The sequence below is a fragment of the Panicum hallii genome, chromosome 9 (assembly GCF_002211085.1).
Source record: "Panicum hallii strain FIL2 chromosome 9, PHallii_v3.1, whole genome shotgun sequence".
In the NCBI taxonomy this organism is placed as follows: domain Eukaryota; kingdom Viridiplantae; phylum Streptophyta; class Magnoliopsida; order Poales; family Poaceae; genus Panicum; species Panicum hallii.
The window spans coordinates 11,146,442-11,167,294 of record NC_038050.1 but is presented as its reverse complement, the minus strand read 5'-3'; the positions used below and the strand labels follow the sequence as shown (position 1 = coordinate 11,167,294).

Sequence of the window (20,853 nt, the reverse complement as noted above, 5' to 3'; positions counted from 1 at the left end):
CGGCTAAACCGAGAAAGCTCCTGATTTCACTGATATGGGTTAGTTGCTGCCAATTGGAGACTGCTTCGACTTTTTCGGGGTCCACTGCTACTCTTTCTGCGGTCAAGATATGACCAAGGAATGCTACTTTCTCAAGTCAAAATTCACACTTGTTGAACTTAGCGTAGAGCTTGTGCGCTCTCAACTTTTCCAAAACCACTCGTTAGTGCTGCTCATGTTCTTTGACACTCTTAGAGTAAATAAGTATGTCGTCAATGAAAACTACGACAAACTTATATAACTCTTCCATAAACACCTTATTCATGAGGTTCATGAAATAAGCAGGTGCATTGGTGAGTCCAAAGGACATCACCGTAAATTCATATTGCCCATAGCGGGTGACGAAGGCCGTCTTCGGAATGTCACTTTCCTTAATCTTGAGCTGATGATATCCTGATCTTAAGTCTATCTTGGAGAAGTACTTGGCTCCCTTCAGCTGATCAAAGAGGTCATCAATTCTGGGAATAGGGTATTTATTCTTGATGGTGACTTCATTTAGTGCACGGTAATCCACGCACATCCTCATGCTTCTGTCTTCTTGACGAACAAGACTGGAGCTCCCCATGGTGATGAGCTCGGTCTAATGAAACCACTTTATTGTAACTCTTCCAGTTGTTTCTTTACTTCTGCCAATTCAGAGGCTGCCATCCTATAGGGTCTCTTAGCTATACGGGAGGTTCCAGGGACAAGGTCAATGACAAACTCTATATCCCTATCTGGCGGCATTCCTGAGAGTTCTTCAGGGAAAACATCTAGGTATTCATTTACTACTGGAACTTCTTCCAATGATTTAGCTTCCATACTAAAAACCATTGGGTCCGGTCCACTTCCCCGAGTATGGCAGGTTACTTGTACTCCTTCTGGGTTGGTTAGGTGCAATGTTTTCCTAGACGGAAAACGGTAGACGAACGGCGAGGTGCCGTTTAGAGTTTAAACGTGTTTAGACGGAATTAAACCGCCGAAACGGTTTTGTACTATAGCACAATTTTTGATTTGGTAATGTTCTTATTACCTTAAAATAGGGTTGGCAAATTGAATTAGTAATATCAGATATTCAGGGATGTTCCCTTCAGCTGTGCTAGGAGGAGGAGTGAACGAGCAAGGAGGAGGAGCCGTACCTGGCAACGGAGGAGCCCTTGCCTCTGGGCGGACGAGCCCCTGCCTCCTCCTGCCGGCGAGCCCCTACCTCCTCTGGGCGAGCGAGCCCCTGCCTCCTCCTGCCGGCGAGCCCCTGCCTCCTCCTGGCCGGCGAGCCCCAGCCTCCTCCTACCGGCGAGCCCCTGCCTCCTCCGGCGGGTGAGCCCCTACCTCTGGCCGGCCGGCGAGCTGGGCGACGGAGAAGGGAGCGAGACGAGCGGCGGCTGGGAGATGGTCCAGATGGACTGATGGAGACAAGCTGTGCGACTGGGAAAAGGGAGGGCGTGCGTTAACCTAGCTTTTGGGCCAGCCCGCGAAAGACCGTCCATTTTCCCGCGCGCGCCTGGCCCAACTCCAAAACGGAGCCGGAAACGGCCCAAATGCCGTTTAAAAATGAACAGGGACCGTTACGTTTCAGCCGTTTCGCCCATTTAAACCCCCGTTGACCGTTTAAACTGATCAACCATTTTTTTTCCGCCCAGGCCCTAAACAGAACGGTGAGGTCGCATTTACCGTTTAGACCCATCTAAACGGCCGTTTAATTCCGTTTAGGAAAACAGAGGTTAGGTGTACCACCTTGTCAGCACAACTTATAAGGCCATTGTGCAGGCTTAGCCAATCCATTCCAAGGATCACGTCTATACCTTTAGACTTAAGTACTACTAGGTCTGCTAGGAACTCTACCCACTTAAAATGATCCTTACTCGAGAACAACCCAGTTGACACTTAATGTCACCTCCAGGCGTTCGGATTAATAGGGGTGTTTTTACTAGTACTGTAGGTATATTGTGCTTTTCCATAAAACTTGAGGATACGAATGAATGTGATGCTCCAGAATCAAATAATATTGTTGCCAAAACTGAGCTGACTAGAAACTCACCGAGCACTATGCCCTGAGCATCCTGAGCCTCTTGCGCGTTGATGTGGTTGATGCGGGCTCGTCCGAAGGACTATTGGGGCGGCCCCATCTGCTGGTTGTTGTTGCCGGTGTTGTTGCTGCGGATGGGTACACGATTGGCTCCTGACAGAGCTGGCCTTGGTCCATTCACCAAGTTGGAGAAGGTTGATGCTGCCGGCTTTTGTTGGCATATGGACAGTTGGCAATGAAGTGCCCTGTCTCACAGCTCTGGCATTGTTGCTGGCAGTAACTTGGCTTGCATTGCTCTGTGAGGCCTTCATGGTGTTCTGGCTCTTGAACTGTCTGAACTGGGTGTTGGGGATCTGAGAGCTAGTAGCTTGTGACTGGATCCTGTACAGCATAAGAGCTTGGGATCTAGGCACTGGAGGGCCGAAGTGCCTCAACTTCTGGAAACGGTCCTGCTGGCGAGCCTTGGTTTTCAGGAACTTACGCTTATTGTCTCTCTTTTCCTCTGCCATGGCTCTCTCGGTGATGATAGCCATGTTCATCAGTGTGTTGAAGTCTGGGTAGATGCATGGGGAAAGCAGCTTCTTAAGTTCTGCATTCAAACCCTTTCTGAACATATCTTGCTTCTTTTCGTCCTTGTCCACTTCCTCCGGTGCATAGCGAGCTAGTTCTATGAACTGATATGTGTACTCTTCAACGGACTTATTGTGTTGTTGCAGCTCACGAAACTCATCTGCCTTGCGCTTCATGGTAGCTACTGGGATGTGATAGCGATGGAACTCATCCACAAATTCCTTCCAAGTGACAGTGGAGGCATCCTGAGCAGCTGCACAGTAGTTCTCCCACCAAGCCAAAGCAGTTCCGGTGAGCTGGTGAGCAGCCAAACAGATCTTGTCACGGTCTCCATGCTCAAATAGCTCGAGTTTTCTCTTAATAACACGCAGCCAGTCATCTGCATCCAAGGGGTTGTTGGATCCTACAAAGGTGGGTTGCTTGGTCCTCAGAAAAGCTGTCAGTTTGTCACTTGTACTCTGCTCAGGGGCCTTCGGTTGGTAATAAAATTGGTCAAAGCTTCCAGTAGGAGGTTTTGGTTGTTCAACACTTGCACCAGGTCAATGGCCGGTGGGGGTGGGGCCTGACGTGCTCCCACTTGGCTTTCTCCTCCCTGCTGGCTTACTTCCTGATCTTCCTGATCTTCATGGCCGGGGCTTGTCCTTGTATACCCTGCTGCCTCTCCGCACTTGGAGTGGTACGTGCCTGACTTTGGGAGGTCCTGGTGTTACGCCTGGGGGCCATCTGTGGATTGGGTAAAACTTTCATGAGACTTAGATTTGGAATTAAGTGATGTTTAAGTTATTTATTTTCATATTTTTGAAAAGTCAGAATCCACCTCCTGCCGACAAGCACATAGACTAACAAGCATCAAGCACAAACAATTTTATTTATTAAACTGGAGGTACAACACTTGGGAGGGTACAGCCAAAACATGCACTACATGGTCAGGTACAAAGGGTACAACAGATGGGGGGGGGGGCACAACCCTAAGCTTGGGGTCGGGACAGCTTCATTCCTGGGGGCATCTTTGAGGCATGCTACTCGTGGGCCGAGCCGTCTTCCGGAGCGGAGTGCACTTCCAGTGGGATGAGTAGCTCTTCCTCGTCGTCCTCGAGGATCCCATTTTCTCAGGTCTTCTGTGGCTGCAGCTGACCTTTCGGCACCTTCGGGTGGAGCTTGCGGGGTCCCAAAAAGTTCTCCCTATCCTATGATGGTTGTTCCAATTAGGGCTTGGGTCTCCCCGATTGCCGGGACGGGCGTTCCACTGCTGGTCCACACTTGCATATGCCGATCTTGGATCTGACTGAGGTTCTCATGAGCGACGGCTTCGCTACTTATAGCGGCCGTGGTTCTTGCTTCGGCTTGAGCCACCCAGATTTTGTGCATCCTTACTGCAAGCTCTGCTTGCTCGGCCTGATGGGTTTGCTCCCTTAGGATTCGAGCTTGCTCGTCGAAGAGCTTGTCCAAGGAGACAAGGTAAGCGATCACATGGTACAAAAGGTCTTCTTAATGGCGGCGCCATTCTATGTTCCTCATGCGGGCCTGCCAGACTTGCGTCCTGATGGCCGGGAGAAAAAGCCTCATCGGTGTGGGAATGAGGTGTTCCTCGAAGATCCGGCACAGGTAGTGGAGAGTCATTCTGATGGCCAAGGGATAGGCATCCCGATGTTGGAATCCTGTGGCAGTCACTCACCACGGCTCGATGTTGGGGTAGCAGGTGCTTCTGGCGATGGAAAGAACCACCCTACAGCGAAGAGTGCCGAGGTGTTTGTACTCTCTACTGTAGTACCTTGGGCGCTCAGTAACACCGAGGCGCTCTAGAGAGTTGATCAAAAGGCGGGGGAAACCAGGCTCTTCTTGGCAAACACCCTGAGTCCAACCATTCTCAGCCATCTAAAAACAAAGGTAGAGTGAACAAGCTTTGCACACATGGTAGGGTACAAAAAGGATAGACGGTCTTTATTTTTCAACAGGGTCGGGTACATCTCCCAAGGATACATTATTACTAGGATGATAGCTCTAGCTTAGGTATTCTACTCTTCCAAAGGGGATTCTTTCTCGATCTGGTTAGGGCACTTCTTTGGTGGAAGACATTGCTCCAATATCTCATCTTCGGTCTAAGTGTCCTTATCCCAATGGGTTTCTTCGGGTTCTCCTTCCAGTAATCCAGCTTCTCTTCTGCGTGCCTCGATATGTTCCCTTTCTCGAGCGTCGCTTCACCATATGTCTTGGAGATAGGCTAGGGAACTCTCAGCTTGTGCCTCAGCATCTATTGTTCTCCTCCACTGTATTTTCAACTCTTGTTCTGCTTTTTCTGCACTGCGGATTTGGTGCTTCAGTTGTTTTGCCTGTTCGCGGTAAAGTTGGTCTAGGCCGGTGAGGTAAATGGACAGGTGGGAAACTGTATCTTCTAGTTCTTCTTCCCTTCCCAATCCTCTCATCTAGGCAATCCATGAGTGTCCTCTTCCTCCAGCAGGTGGGAAAAATCCCATAGGAGTTCGCTGAAGATCATGCTTATAAACCACACATAGGCGTCGCAGGGCTTTTCGGGCAGCCTTTCGGTAGGTGTCTGGGAACCCAAAGCCGGTGGTGGAGATGAACCAGGGATCCACGTCGAGGTAGAGTGTGCTTTTTCCCACGAAGATCATCAGATCACACCGAAGGGTGCCTCTGAAGTTGTACTCCCGGTAGGTGTACTCCGGTGGGTCCACAACTACGACGCGTTCCAGGCCGAGTAGCAATAAACTAGGGAGGCCAGGCTCTGCGGGGCAGATTTCGTCACTCCATCCATTGTTAGCCATCTGGAACCAGACAAGGGCCAAAGCTAAGTGCCGTGTGGAAAGGTGAGTTAAGTGGGAAAGATCTAGTGGGAAACAGCTTAGAAAATATCCTCGGTTCTAAGGGTCGCGTCCTACGGCCAACCTACGGCTTTGATACCACCTGAAGCATCTCCTCATCAGAGGTGACTAAATGTGATATAAATATCAGTCCCAGGAGGCTGATAACATATTTATTACATCAGATGGTTCATTACCGTACAAACCGTCGAGGTAGCGGGCACTGAAGCACCACTATCTTGAGGGATAACATAAGGACTAAAAGCCAAACTAAAGTGCCAACAGAATCTAAGAGAACATCAGAGTCTTGCGCCATGGTGAGCTTCCTGTGGAGATCCTGAACCACAGGCAAGGTTAGGTGCAGGACGGCGACCAACTTGACGTCTTCAGGAACGAAGATCGGATCCTCCTCTGTAAAAACTAAGCAAGAGTGAGTACATACGTACTCAACAAGTCCAACCACACCCACAAAGGGGGATAATAAAGATCATGCACAGGATATATCAAGGATAAGGCTAGGGTTCGTTTGCGATAAAGCAAGGTTTTACACATGCAAGGGTTCATTTAATAGAAGAGTTTTCTCAAAATATTTCCGTAGTAATCGAATAATAAGTGGGGTTGATCCTACACAAAGGATCCAAGTTTTACTACTACCGGACTCCACATCCACAGTAGCTCACGGCACAAATGCCGGACACTTTCAAAATGACTCACGTCACAAAACCAACCATCCCAAAATGTCTATTGAAGTGACCAAGCCGTAACTCGTCCAATACCGTGGACACGGCTATTCGAATAGATTTTATACTCTGTAGAGGTTATATACTTTACCTACAAGTAGTGTACCACACTACGAACACCTTAGTGTCGCTGCCGATCCTAACAAAGCTATTACCCACCTTAGCTGAATCTAACTAGCCAATACGGAACCAACCATGGGGTTAATGACCTATCAATAAAGTCACAACCGGAACATAACTGACACATATCATATTCCTTCTCCATGATCTCCCGTTGCTCACCAGCTCTCCTTTTGGCTAGCAGAACAACTAGTGGGGTTTATGCTAAGCCATTGCCCACACAACGATCGAGTGGTTGTACGATAAGTGGGTTAGGCAAGATGACACCTCAGTTCATCCTTACATTGACAAGACGGACACCTCCCAACCATGCTCAGCCACAAAGGTACAAGCTCATCAGTGGCATTTCACACAGGAAACACCGTCCATCTCGTTAGATAATATCTTTCTTTTATTTCCCGAAATCCTGTTTTATATTTTTAAACACTCACACCTTTATTTTCGATAAAGCGCGTTGTGGTCATGGTTAAAATATAATAAAGGGAATAAAAGGTCCTAAGCATCTCTAGCAGTAGTTAACGTCCAATAGAGCAAATCCTATATAGACATTAATCTAGGTCATCATGGAATAGTCATAGCAATCAAGGGGTGGCTATCCAACCATGTCTTGCAATAAAACAATGCATTTTATAAAATAGGCCAATAGGTTGTGTTTATAAAACTAGGATAAATATGCATCAAAGGATGGGATTGGACTTGCCGTCCTCAAAGCCTTCCGGAAGCTCCTCCTCGAGGTACGGGTCTTCGGGCTCCGGCTCGCGGTACTGCTCCTCCTCGGTCACACCGTCGGCTACGACACACAAACAATCACACAATAGAATAGAGTACGCTGACAAGCTTAAAAAAAGAGAGGGAAATAGGGAGCTTCGATAAAAAAAATAGAGAAGACTATTATATTTGTCAGATGTGGATCCTAAGACTTGGAGAAAATATTTGGAGATGATGCGTGGTGGAGTTTGGAATCGATTCGGAACAAAATATCGCATGAACTGATGAGTTAAAGGTCATTTAGAGAGTAGTTTAAAAGGATGAGGACCTATTTGTAATGAAATAAAGAGATAGAAGGAGCTCTGATTAAATATTTGAGAGAGAGAGGTGGAGGGCTGCGGACTGCATAAGAAGAAAAAGTGGAGGGAGTTATGCACAAGTCTGCCTTTCTTCTTCCTCGAGACAGAACAGGAGGGGGAGGGGAACGGTAGGATGGGGGGGCAGGCCATAGGCGCCAGCCCCCTGGTGCATGGCGACGCCCGGGGAGGAGGGGAAAACGGAGAGGAGGCTGAGGGGGTCCGATTCTGGCTCTCACCTCCTGCGGAGACGGTCTATGGAGGGCTGTCCACGGAGATGGGTGGTGGCCGGCAATGGTGAGCGGCGGCGGCGAGCTGCAGCGCGAGGTAGAGGAGGGGAGGTGCTGAGGCAGCATGGGCGGAGTGATGGGCGGCTCGGGGGCTGATTTATAGGCCGAGAGGGAGAGGGGAGATGCCAGCATGGGAGGGTCACGGGCAGTACAGGAACCTCACCATTAATGGCGGCCCGGATGCTCGGGGACAAGGCGCAAGCTGCGAGGGCGAGGGGACGGGACGGAGACCGGCCGGCGCAGCAGCGGGTCGCACGCCGGCTTGGCGTGCCCGGGCAGCAAACACGCAGTGGCAAAGTGAGCAGCGGCGGCTGCGGCGGCCATGGCGTGACGCGGGCGGCGTTATGCGAGCGCGCGTGCACACCCAGCAACAGGGGCAACGGCGAGTCACGTGCTGGCCCGCGCGTGCGCGCAAGGAGCGGGCTACAGCTTGAGCAGGCAGCACAGGGAAGAAAAAGAAAGAGGAAGCCAGCGCCGGGAGAAAAAGAGAAAGGAGAAGAGAAAGAAAAGAAAGGAAAAAAAGAGTATGGGAAAAAAATGGATTTGAACAAAATGAATTAGAAGAGAGAAATAAAATGGATTTGAACAAAATATGATAAAAGAAAAGAGGGGACATGCGCGCGGCACCGACGATCGCGGCCGGGCAGGCGCCCGCGGCCGACCACGACACGATGGTGATGCGACGGGACGGCGGGGCCGGTGGAAAAGGAAAAGGGACAGGCGGCTCCGCGGAAAAAGAGGAAGAGACTGCGCGATGTCGGGACGGCGGAAAATCGGGAGGTTGGCTTCGGGAGCTCGAGCGGCGGAAAAGGTTTAAAAGTTTTTTAAGCGAGTGATTGGTAATGCAATTTAAATATGATAAAAACGCGTGCGTTACATCCTGCTGCCGCCACGTCTCGACCCCGCCATGACTTTGTCGTGCGCGATCACCACCCGAGCGCAGCCGCAACGTCGCGCTCGCGTTGTGGCCAGTCCAGTGTGGCCTTTCGTCGAACACGCCCTGGGTGCACGCCACACACACCGGCCCAAACACAATTGCTGCACCCGCACCGGATCCGACCGCCGCACTGGATCCCACAAGTGCTGATGACCGGATCCCGCTTGTCAAGGCGGGGCCGCACCGCTACCCCTTGGGCCCGCTCTGCTAGAGAAAGTGAGGGGGAGGAAATGGACCGTGGGCCGGCGTGCTGAGCCGAGCCGACCTACCACGCCTAAGCTAGTCTGTGTGCCCGAGCCAGCCTGCTGAGCCATAGGTCGAGCTGACCCGTTTGAGCCAAGCGAGGCCGAGTTGGGCCTTGAGCCGGCCCAACTACTTCCGGCCCGGAAACCGGGGCCGAGCCCCTTTTCCTTTTCTTTACCGGCCTGTCTGAGGGCCCTACCCGTCAGTCTCGGGGTGAGGCTGACCAGTGGGCCCCACTGACCCGCTGACCCCATTGACCGTTGACCGATCAGCGTTGACTAGTCAACGCTGACGTCAGCGGGGCCTACTGCTGACAACAGTCGGTATTGACCCCCCTGCTGATGTCATGCTGGCGTCAGCATGCCATGTGGCACGCTCTTGTGCTGCCACATGTGACTGCTGAGTGATTTTCTTTTCCGAAATTCGTTTATTAATTTCAAAAATAGATTTTTCCTTAGAAAATTCATAATAAATCAACCGGACCTCCGAAAATTATGAAACCAGTTCCATAATCCTTCTAAAATCAGGAGCTACCAATTAAAATAGGTTTTATAGTAATTTTGGTTTTATTTGGCATCTTTTGTGCACTTTTACTTTTTTATCCTTACCCTTACTCGTATTTACGAATAGACTCCGACAACGAGGAGACCTATTAGGCATTGATTGCTAGATATGCTACCGCTACATGATGTATTACTATGAGATGAGCCTGCATAGCCGATTTATTACCTGTACTCCTTGCAATCCTATCACACTTGAATATTATATAAAATGCCTTGCTATGCTTTGCATGTGTATGTGTGGGAATGGATGGATAGTCTTGGCGTGAGTGGAGATACACTTTCCAGGAGTTGGTGAATAGGACTTTTACCCTACGGAGTACCTGTGGCGGGTACAACTTGTTGGTTACTTGGTTGGGGTGTTGGGGCGCCCGTAAAGGGTGCAGTTGCGGACCATTGTGGTGGAGACGTATTTGACGAAGATGCCCGTTTCAGCAATTGAGGACCGGATGAGAGTAACTATGATTAGTGGGACTATATTAAGCGTGCACACCACTTACCCATTATGAGGGTGGGCCCGGTCCGAGGCTAGCAAGTGCGGTACCAAGCCGGTAGGAGGATCGAGTATCGGTGCAGGGGAAGGAGGTGCTGACCTCACGTTCCCCGAGATGCAAGAGAGGCTTCACAGTCCCGGGGTGACCTCTTGTGGGAGGATGTGCCCAAGATCCAGGAAAGTCGGATGGTGTTGTGGCTCCTAGTCCTGTTTCAGTAGACCGATATTTCGTCGCTCAGTCGGTTGATCCCCGGCTGGCATCGATTCGAGTGGGTCCAGGTGTACAACCCCTGCATGCAGGGTGAAAACTATACGTATAGCCGCGTCCTCGGTCATGGACAACCCTACTTTTCTGTTGCTCTTATTAGTTAGTGACACTCATAATTTCTACCTTCCTCTAGAGATGACTTCCTGCCTGGGGCACTTGAGATGCGAGGAGAGGAGTCCTCGCATCGACTTGGTGGTTTGGAAGGTGTGTGTTGGACCGGGAATCCGGGATGCCGGAAGGGTCCGAGTTCGAAGTTGGAAGAAGTTGGATATATATAAATGTTGTTGTGTATGTATAGGAAACCCCAGCTTAATTTCTTGATCTCTTGTTATATCCTTAGTATAGTCCACTTTAAAGCTTATATTCGGATGGTGATGTGAACATATCCCATACTTTGGGGATAGCCTGATAAGATGCAGGATCCGATCCGGAGTTCAACCCCAACAATGACGGTTGGTACGATTGAAGCCCGTGCTACGCTCGAGTTGCCTGTGGAGGAGGTTCCAGAAAATGAAGGATGGTCAGAAGTCTAGTTACCGCTTTCCGTTTTCTGTTCGTTCGCTCTAACCAAGAGGCTTGTAATGAATCCCGTACTGCAAATCGTATGGATTTATGTAATAATTAAACCCGTGATTAACCTTATGCGAAGTATGACTATGATATTATGATTGGAATGAGTTCTGTACGTGATAGCGTTCGATCCAGGGACTATCACAATGATATAGTAAGTCGGATTCTCGATCTGGGAATCCGGTTCGTTTCACGTAGCTGCTCCGGAATATTAGGAGTTTGGAGCTTCTTGGACCATAATATATGCGGCATATATATCAGTCCATCGCCCATCTCTGATCTGGAGAGATGGAGTACGTGAGCGCGCGCACTGTTGGTGGCCCATACAGTGAGCGAGCGAGTGCTGAGTGATTTCGTGCAGGTTCTTCGGTGCGGCCGGATCGGATCGGATTCGTGTGACGCCGCATCCGCCGTGTTCCTATATATCTTTTATCTTTATCTATTTCTACAGTGAGGACCGTTTCTGCGGTACGTTGATTTTTAGTCCATCATAAGCCATTGACAGGTAGGCCTCGGAGCGTCGTCTATACCTTTCTCCAATTTGAAATTCTATCTGGTATCGTCCGTCCTTACTTGTCTCGTTTTCTCGTCCGTGGGGCAAGAAGACACCGGCACGGACACGGCTGCCCTCCATCCTTGCTTTGCGTTCTTCTGCTAGAAAACGGGCACAAGATTCTCGCTGAGTAGGAGACGAAGTTGCGTTGTTCTTCCCGCGCTCGCTGCTGCCTGCGTCTGCAACGCTGCTCACCTCGCGTGCACACCGACGCATGCGGCACCATGCGCGTTAATTTCTGCTACCGCCGCTTTGTGTGCTTGCTACTTTGCCGCATGCTGCGTGCTGCTTAGTTGCCGTTGCCAGCAGTACTAATTATAAGCCATAGCCACTCGGCCATCACGTGCAAGAGCAATCAAACATCACCATGTCCATGTTTAGATATGCAGGAGCAAGCAATGTCATAGTCAGTTCTGCCGCAAATAAATCAGCCGGGCGCAATACCCGTGATGTCATACCTATGTAGTAATAAACAAGACATTTTCTTTCACCAAAATAATTAGGATGTTTGGATGTTCAAAATAAAGAGCGGTACGTGAACCTACAAGATCAGAGATTTTGACGACTCTAAGCAGTTTATTTGGTGAAAGACTTTGGAACTTGGTGTACACTCATGTGAAGTCAAGTGTATCTTCGTACGTATTTCAAATAAAGTACATTTCCAAACTTTGATGGTATTTATCGGGCTAGAATTTTATGACTTTTTTTTATCTCTCCCGTTGCAACGCGCGCGCATGCATATTTGTGCATCATCGAATCAATAGCCAGCTGTTGACGTGACAACGTGTGTTGAGCACCAACTACAACCACCCCTTATCTTTGCAGTTGCAGCTTATGTGGTGGAGTGGACACCATCTGTCTTCTCGATTCGCAAGAGATCGAGCTAGTGGCCGCCTCAGCTCGTTTCTCCGGTACGGTGGAGTTCACATTTCAGTTCTCTGATGAGGCCATGGATCGGACAAGAGGCTTCTAGGCGATACGTCGCTTTGCATCCGCACTGCGCAGCCAGAAAACGGCTTTGGGACCGACAACTTTATGAGTTTCCTGTTTGCCGTTTGGATCGATGCAAGTGAGTTGAGATGCAAACTGTTAGGATCTAGCAAGGCTGCGGGTATATATGAAAAGAAGTCCCTGGATTTTTCTTTTACAGCAATGGAACTCCAAATCCACACCTGTGAGAAAAAAGATTCATCAAGACCGCTCTTTTCTGCACAACGTACAGCAATCGACACCGCGTCGTATTGGTCAACAGAAGCGATGGCGAGCCACTCTTAAATCACACTCGAATTAATACGTGCTGCCAGTTTTGATCGACCTGAGCAAAATAATCAAGGTCAAGCTACAAATAGTAAAGGTTAGGCCACTTGGTGAAAGGTGCAAAATATTAAAAAGATTGCTCGACCTAGTCTCAGAGCTTATCCATTTCAGCCCAACAACTGTGCTGGCCCAATAAACCTATCTCTTTTCCTTACTGGGCCATGTTTCTAGTTCCGGTCTGCCCAACAATTTGTTCATGTCTAACTAACATATTGATCATTATCTAACGCAGCTGTTAACCCATAGTAAAAAATGGTAGTAGCCACCAATTTATCTAACACTTTGACTTTCCAATCACGTAATAGCTGTCTTGCTGGCTGTGTACCGTTGCAAAGGATGGAGATATAGTACCCTTTTGACCTACGGGGCACTGAGCTGCTTCAAATTCACCGGCGAAACCAGCGGCGCGGACCCGTTGAAGGCGACCGCCACCAGCTTCTCCGTGGTGACCTCCGTGAGATGGGCGCCGTCCCAAAAGACATGGCTCGCCCTGTCGGCGCAGAGAGCGTTCGCCGGTGTGCATATCAACAAGGCAGTGCCGTTCCCCAGAGCACAGCACGCCGCTTTCGCTTCAGCAAAGCCTGTCACCAAGAGGTCACACCGGATTAGCCCACCAAGTCGCTGCGAATCAGCTAGCTAGCTTGTGTGGAGGATCATCGGTTGATCCATGCATCATCTTATTACCATTCGCTTCTGGCTCCTGAATGTACCCCAGCAGCGCCGTGTACTGGTCGAAGGAGGAGTACTCGAAGTCCGGGCGCCGCGTGCTCATGTCGCGCAGGATGGTGGCCGCCGCGGCGCTGTACTGCATCGACAGAGAGCTCGCCTCCGCGTCGCACTCCATGGCGAGGCTCCGCTGCCGCAGCAGCGGGTAGCACCCGAGCGGCCCGGTGCCGACGAAGAACAGCCTGCGCATTCCCAGCTTGTACATCCTCTGAAATTCGCACAATTTTGTTTCTTCTGAATGAGAGAACTGAACGTGGATCGGAACAGTACATACAGGTTGTCGAATCTCAGCGCACCTGCAGTTTGCGTTTCAGGGACTGCGCCAACGAGGCGATGAACTGCTGATCGGAGCTCATCTGCCGCTGATCTTTGGGGCCTGACAATACGCGGGCGGCTATGTCGTTGCCGCCGATGCCGACGGTGAAGATCGATCTCGCCACGTGGATTGAGGCCTGAGCCTGGCCGAGCTGCTGCACCAGTCCTCCGTAAACGGTGGTGTAGTCACGCTCGATTTGTTCGTCGAAGCTAATTGTCAGGCCCTGTAAAATGTTCCCGCAAACCGAGCTCTTTTTTGTCATCTCATTCTAGGAACATCAACACGTGATCCGGTATTTCGATATGGGCTACTAATTTAAGAGACAAAAATATTAACAATTTATGGATAAGTTTAGAGCGCACGCACCTAATTAAAATTATTTATTCTTGTTCTCTCTCATTTTTACACATTACCCATATATTGTGATGTAATAATCCAATTGTGATACACTTTTACTATCAAAGTACTCTTTAAAAGTAGATTTGTACATCTTATTAAAAAAATTGTTTAGGACTTTATTAAAAACCTAAATTCTACTTGGTCCTATCACATGATCTTATAGTTACTATAATAGCATAATAGTAATTTCAATCTGCACCAGCTGAAGGATATCAAGGAACTATGAGTGCAGTAATATATTAATATTAAAAATAGGGATGTTTAAATTACAACTAGACAGTGAAAGGGTCTCTAGTCTAGTGGTTAGATCACTTGATTAGCATTTAGTACGCTTAGTTTCGACTTCTCATGGAGTAAATTGAAAATGGACCTGAATTAAATAAAAACTTAAAGCTACGTAGGGGTCTCCTCCGTTGACTTGGTTTAAAAAATTAAATATGCAATTAGACTAGGCAATTTTGATGTTGATTTAGAGATTATTTTGGGTTAATTTTATTCCGGTAGAGATGTATAATTAAAAGGAAATTACATGACTATTATGGCCAATATAGTCAAGTCTACATAATGGATGGTCCAATATTTTGCTTTGTAGAGCGTGTATTATCAGAAATAACACGAGGACTCTAAAATGAACCTCAAATTAATAAAAATAATTAGATTGATCAGTTTTTTGTTACAAGAGTTTAATTTCCAACCTAACCTTGTTTGTGGCGTCTAAGACTCCTGCACCCCCGGAAGCAAAGTTAACACCGTTCAGGAACAGGGAGCAGTTTCCAGTGGTGTTGCCCATGGAAAGGTACGCTGGAGGTGAGGGGAGACCGAGACTGGCAGCTGCAACAATGTTGGAAGCACACAAATTAGTGTTATCTTTCATACATCTAGAAAGTCATCGCGATAGATCATTCATCTCATGCTTTCGATCTACCTATGAAGTCTGCTAGGTTGTGGCCGTTGCTGAACCTGCCGGTGGGAAGGTGTCCCGGGTAGTCGACGCCGTTGTGGGGGAAGTTCGCCCTGAACGGCGTCACCAGGTAGTTGTTGTTGCCGACGTCCGCCAGCGAGTCGCCGAGCACGTACAGCGCCGGAGCTGACGCGCCGCCCTGGACCATCTCGGCCACGAAAGCTAAGAGGAGAAGAAGGCCACCGCAGATCGTGGTGGTGCTCCTGCAAGGAGAAGCCATTTTCATCCAGAGTTTCAGGCAATGGCGTCGCGCACAGAGGTGGTAGCTTCGCGTGTTTTATACGGCGTGAGAGATCATCAGACGTACGGCGCGCGTATTGATTGATTGATACACATCGAGAGGAGAGAGAGGGAGACACGTTGTCGTAATCAGAATATCTCACGTCTGCGCGTCGAGATGGTTGACTTTGGATTTCTTTTCTACTTTTTTAATTACACGGTTCAAGATTCACAATGCACGCCCACTCACCATTGAGAACGCACTTACGTAAATTCTACGCCTATAAGCATCTTCGAAGACTGAGCCATAAAATCTTTAAGATTGACAAAGTCACCACAGACGCCTCGCTATCGACGGGAACGTCGTCTACCACTGAAAGTACAACGCTGTTAAATTTTAGAAAATTCGCTTTCATAGGGAGTCGAACCCGGAACCTGAAGTGCTACTGAGACTCTTGTAACGACTAGACTACAATATAGCCCTTTCACGGATTTCTTTTCTACTCGCTCGCACTGCCGTGCAAAATCTCCAAGGCGGCTAGCGTTTGCACCTGTGAAAGTCTTCGCCATTAGTTCGAAACCACCTCTTGATGATGGTGATGGAGGTGTGACAGTACAACTACTCTATCCACTATGGCTCAAATTAATCTTGTGGATGTAGGAATGTGATCGATGCGTGTAATCGTGCGACATCGTTGCAGCAAGAAACAGAGAAATTGATACTGAGAAGGATGCATACATATAAATGTTTGGTCTGGGTACACGTGTGTATCAACTCCATTCTCAGATAATTTCAAGGTCTTTTTTTTCTATTTAAAACAAACGTTCAGTATATGGTCGGTTGCATTTTACGAACCGTAGGTATTCCGAATGTCGAAATGTGTTTGTACAGCTGTCGTACAAGTAGTTTGGGAGGTTGTGTGTATTTGCAGCGCACTTTCTTAATTAATAACCATCCGCGAAAAATGGCACCGAATGGACACGATCGATGCCAACATTTTTGCCCTGCAACAGGCCGGCTACAAAATGGCACAAAGCTGCCTCACGTTCATCGGCGAGACCAAGGGCGCGTCTCCGGCGAAGGCGACGGCCGTGAGCTTCCGCGCGGTGGTCTCCGTCGGGTGGACGAGGTCCCAGAAGACGTGGTCCGTCCTGTCCGGGCACACGGAGCTCACCCGGCCGCACCGGTACATGGCCTTGTTGTCCCCGAGGCCGCAGCACGCCGCCTTCACCTCAGCGTAGCCTGTTGTTGTGTCACGCAGCGAGAAATAAGAATCAAACAAAACTTACTCAAATTGTACGTTCACAAAATCGGTTGAACATTTGAAGCAAATTTGCATCGATCGTTCATCAGTTGGTGTGCGTACCGTTTGCTTGAGGCTCGTCGATGTACTGCATCAGCGCGGCGCGGACGTCGAAGAAGGCGTACCGGAAATCCGGGTGCCGCTCGCTCATGCGGCGGAGCAGGGAGGCCGCCGCGGCGTTGTACCGGGCGGCCATGTCGTTGGCGCCCGCGTGGCACTCCTTGGTGAGCAGGTTCAGCTCCCGCATCACCGGCAGGCACCCGATCGGCGCCGCGCCGACGAGGAAAAGCCTGCGCATCCCGAGCTCGTACAGCCTCTGAACCCCACAGAAAGTTCAGAGTTCATTATTGGGGAGAAGCATCGCATCGATCGGTTTCTGAATTTGCATGCTGGCCTTTTCCTGTGTGCACGCAGGTTCAGTGTACAGACCTGCAGCTGGCGTTCCAAGGTCCGCGCCAGCAGGTCGACGAACGGCTGAGGAGGGAAGACCTGCAGCTCTGCCGCCGGCAGCTCGACGGTGACGGTGGGGGGAGCGGCGCGGAGGATGATGTCGTTGCCGCCGATGGCCACGGTGAACACCGACCTGGCGAGATGCGCCATTGCTTGAGGCCGGCCGAGCTGCCGCACCAGGTCTGTGTACACGTTGAGATAGTCGCGCTCGACCTGGTGGTCGAAGCTGAAGCACTGACCCTGCAGATCCGTGCACCATGATACTTTTTGTTCATTCTCGAGGTCATGTAGTATCCTGGAACATTATTATTGGCGAGGTTCTCTGGCGTGAGGATTTTCAGTTAGTTTAACAACCTTGTTTGTGATGTCCAAGACTCCTGCACCTCCGGAAGCGAAGTTGACGCCCTTTAGGAACGTGGAGTGGCGCCCTGCCGTGGCGTTGCTGATGATGGAGTGGTATGGGAGAGGGCTGGCCAGCCCGAGACTGCCAGCTGAAATGGACGATGCAGAAGTTATAGTTTCTTACTTTCTTTTTCATTTTTTTAAGAGAAGACAGCTAAGCTAGGTCGGATCGTGTGTAGATCAGAAATGCTTATGTCTCATTGTCTCTCGAGTTTTAACCACAAATGTGGCAGCCAAAAGAACCAATGCAAAAGCAGTATGCCACCCTACAAATTCTCTCGCATTTAGGCTCATCACCCAATCCAGGAACCTCATTAGTCAAAACTCCAACCAGCTATATGCCACCATACAAATTCAGCAAGAGGCGGATCTCCTCATCATCACCAGATTTTTCAGAAACCGGAGTGCTGGTATCATCAGCAAACACGGATGCAATGATGCATATATGAAGTCGTTGAATGTCTAGCAAAACTAGCATGCAAATGCTTGTGTACGCTACTACGCAGTACGCACCAAGGAAGTCGACGAAGTTGAGGCCGTTGCTGAACCTGCCGGTGGCCTGCTGCCCCGGGTAGTCGATGCCGTTGCGCGGGAAGTTGGCCCTGAGCGGCGACAGCACCAGGTGGTTGTTGTTCCCGGCGTCCGCCTGCGAGTCGCCCAGCACGTACAGCGCCGGGACCAGCTCCCCATGGACCAGCTCGGCCATGAAGCTGGCGCAGAGAAGAAGAAGGCCACAGGCGGCGATAATGGTGGTGGCGCTCTTGCGAGAGGGGGCCATTTCAGCAGGTTAAGAGTTTCAGGCACAGCAATAATCTGGCGAGATCCTATACGAATATATAGAGGGATAGGACGGTGGCAGATACAGACTATCTTGCCTGTGCGCGCGGCTAGTTGACTTCCGTTCCGCTAAGGTTTTTTAACTTCTGTACCCTGTCGGTTTCAGTTGATCCCGCAGATAGATAGAAGAATGCATGGCACAATTGCTCAGAACTGCCATTTTAGAGGTGCTGTTTGCAATACAAGTCTGCCAAAGAGTTCCGGCCATCTAGGAGGTAAAGCCAGTGCTAAAGTTTCAAAAATAGAATTTGTAGGACCAAACTTATATGCTGCATTCGAGGTATATGAATGCCTAACAAGTCATTTGCCAGCATGTTAATTTTTCATTAGAATATTTTCTAAATGTTCTCCGACAATGTATTGGTAAGTACAGTAGTGTTGTCTCACAGTTGATCTCATTGACAAATAATCTCAGAACAACTTAGCAAACAACCTCTAAATGGATTACTTAGCAAACAAGACTTTGTTGCTTGCTTCCCTCTTATATGCCATAGCAGTGCTCCTGCTAACTTTCAAAAAAAAAGATTATCTTTTAACTTGTCTCCTAGTAACTCTATAATCCCTTAATTTATGTGTAGAAAAAATATTATAAATTGCATGGTAATGGTAACTCAAGCAACAGTGGAGAATGGTTTTATAGTCCTAAAATTTAGCTTAAGAATCGATGGTTGCATTTCGCTAAATAACTGTTGGAGTTATGGGCTTGGCCCATTCATTCTAATCAATGCATTAAAAGAATTTAAAATCCACTATTAAATGTTAGGGAATCAATAGCTTAATTCTGTACCGGGAATTGAGGAGGATCTCAACCGACTTAAAGGGTGGACTTCGTGTACACCACTTGTGAAGCCGGTAAGAGGAGGACGGTGAACCACACGCGCGCGCGCTCGCTCGCCTCGCTGAGCCGGGCCGAGGCCGTGGCCGAGGCGCGGCCAGCCGGACAGGCGGTGCGCGTGCCGGACGTGACGTGCAGGTGCGGTGCGAAGGACGTTTTGCTGTAAAGAGCAGTAAAGAGCTAGTACTGCGCGCACAGCTCTAGGGAGAGCAGGGGCTCCGGAACCTCTGCTCGCTGAAGGTCCTGCACGGGACGCGGGCAATCAGGTTTTTGGGGAGCGTCTTGACGCGACTGCTCGCTCCCTGAACGACTACTTCGTCTACTTCCCGGCGTGACTGTTCGTGGGACTGCACTGCGAACCTCTTCCTGCATCAACATAGTTCGGCTACTTCGAGCAAGGCCAGTCGAATAGCATGTCTATTCCAGCTGGTAACGGCGCAACCGGTGCCCCCGGCACTGGTCCCGCCTTAGAGTATCGTAGGATCGAGATGGCGGACTAGAGGGGGGTGAATAGTCCTTTCTAAAACTAATTGCGCCGGCTAACCGAAACATATGCGGAATTGAAACTATTCGCTTAGTCAAGACTTCACCCCTCTAATTATGACTCTAAGGCACTTCCAAAAACATCCTACACTAAGCAAATGGAGTGCCAAGCTAGTAAGAGCTCTCTTAACAATTCTAATGCCAAGCCACACAAATCTAAGCACTAGTACTTCACAAACAAGGGGAGCTCCTGCACAATTCTAATGGGCAATAACACAAAGCCAAACCTAAGCTCACTAGATGCTCAAGGACAAGGATACACAATACAAACTCAAGAGCTCAACTTGCTTAGCTACACAATCTAAGCAAGAGCAACTAATTAAACTACACAAGCTAACTAGTTACACTATGATCTCTACTTCTAGCTACACAAGCAAGAAGATGATTAGCAAGCTACACAAACTAACTAAACACTAGAGAGCAACTACACAAGCACAAGATATATATGAATGTAAATACAAGGCTTGTGATTTGGAGAATGCAAACCACCGAGAAAAGTAGACAAGATTGACACGGTGATTTTTATCCCAAGGTTCACTTGGTTGCCACCAAGCTAATCCCCGTTGAGACAAGCTCCAAGGTTGCCGCCGATCCTCTTGCTAGTGGTGACTCTCAAATCACACTCTCCAACGTGGAGTGCTCACACCGAGCTCTAGCACATGATCCGGACGAACCACTTGTTGCTCTTCACGTCTCGCTCAACTAGAGTTGCTCTTCGCAGCTCCCGCGGGGTGAGCATAATACCCCTCACAATCTCTTCTCCGGAGCACCATACAATCTTCTTGCGGGCTTCAACAGAGCCTCTTCCCACCAAGCCGTCTAGGAGGTGGTAACCTCCAAGAGTAACAAGCACACAGGCTTGCAACACAATCACCTAGTGCCACTCGATGCAATCTCTCAAAACAATCGCACTAGAATCGCTCTCTCACTCAATCGGATGATCACTATCAAGTTAGAGTGAGTAGAGGGCTCTCAAGCACTCTCACACATGGACACCAAGTCCCCAAGGTGCTCAGCACCCTCAAATATCCGGCCACACCCTCTATTTATAGAGGGAGGCCCCAAACTAGCCGTTACACCCAAATCCCGTGAAAACAGATATTTCGCGGACTGTCCGCCTCACAGAAACCGGACCGTCCGCCATTCAAAACCAACGGCTAGAACTGCAATTATTATGTGTCAGAGTCGACCGTTAGAGCTCCGGGCGGACTGTCCGCGCCCCTGGGGAGGACTGTCCGCGGTTCAAAACTTCGAACCAACCGATTTGCAAACG

The 20,853-nt window shown here is 49.3% G+C and overlaps 2 protein-coding genes across 2 annotated transcripts; both read right to left on the bottom strand.

Moving 5' to 3' along the window:
• Positions 1-12,558: 12,558 nt before the first annotated feature.
• Positions 12,559-15,223, bottom strand: LOC112876186 (GDSL esterase/lipase At5g55050-like). The gene is made up of 5 exons (XM_025940240.1): positions 14,955-15,223; positions 14,730-14,860; positions 13,611-13,853; positions 13,273-13,522; positions 12,559-13,169 (listed from the first exon to the last, which is right to left on the bottom strand). Exons 1-5 carry the CDS (start codon positions 15,214-15,216, stop codon positions 12,949-12,951), a joined length of 1,107 nt encoding a protein of 368 aa, XP_025796025.1. The 5' UTR covers positions 15,217-15,223; the 3' UTR covers positions 12,559-12,948.
• Positions 15,224-15,997: 774 nt separating this feature from the next.
• On the bottom strand, positions 15,998-18,157 carry LOC112877305 (GDSL esterase/lipase At5g55050-like). Its single transcript, XM_025941556.1, has 5 exons — positions 17,879-18,157; positions 17,318-17,454; positions 16,943-17,203; positions 16,577-16,829; positions 15,998-16,452 (listed from the first exon to the last, which is right to left on the bottom strand). Exons 1-5 carry the CDS (start codon positions 18,141-18,143, stop codon positions 16,229-16,231), a joined length of 1,140 nt encoding a protein of 379 aa, XP_025797341.1. The 5' UTR covers positions 18,144-18,157; the 3' UTR covers positions 15,998-16,228.
• Between the last annotated feature and the right edge of the window lie 2,696 nt (positions 18,158-20,853).

Coding starts and splice junctions, on each gene's coding strand:
- LOC112876186 (XM_025940240.1), bottom strand. CDS start 15,216: ATGAAAATGGCTTCTCCTTGCAGGAGCACCACCACGATCTGCGGTGGC. Junction 14,861..14,954: donor CAACCTAGCAGACTTCATAG/GTAGATCGAAAG, acceptor ACATTGTTGCAG/CTGCCAGTCTCGGTCTCCCC. Junction 13,854..14,729: donor TCTTAGACGCCACAAACAAG/GTTAGGTTGGAA, acceptor AACATTTTACAG/GGCCTGACAATTAGCTTCGA.
- LOC112877305 (XM_025941556.1), bottom strand. CDS start 18,143: ATGGCCCCCTCTCGCAAGAGCGCCACCACCATTATCGCCGCCTGTGGC. Junction 17,455..17,878: donor CAACTTCGTCGACTTCCTTG/GTGCGTACTGCG, acceptor CGTCCATTTCAG/CTGGCAGTCTCGGGCTGGCC. Junction 16,830..16,942: donor CCTTGGAACGCCAGCTGCAG/GTCTGTACACTG, acceptor TGTGGGGTTCAG/AGGCTGTACGAGCTCGGGAT.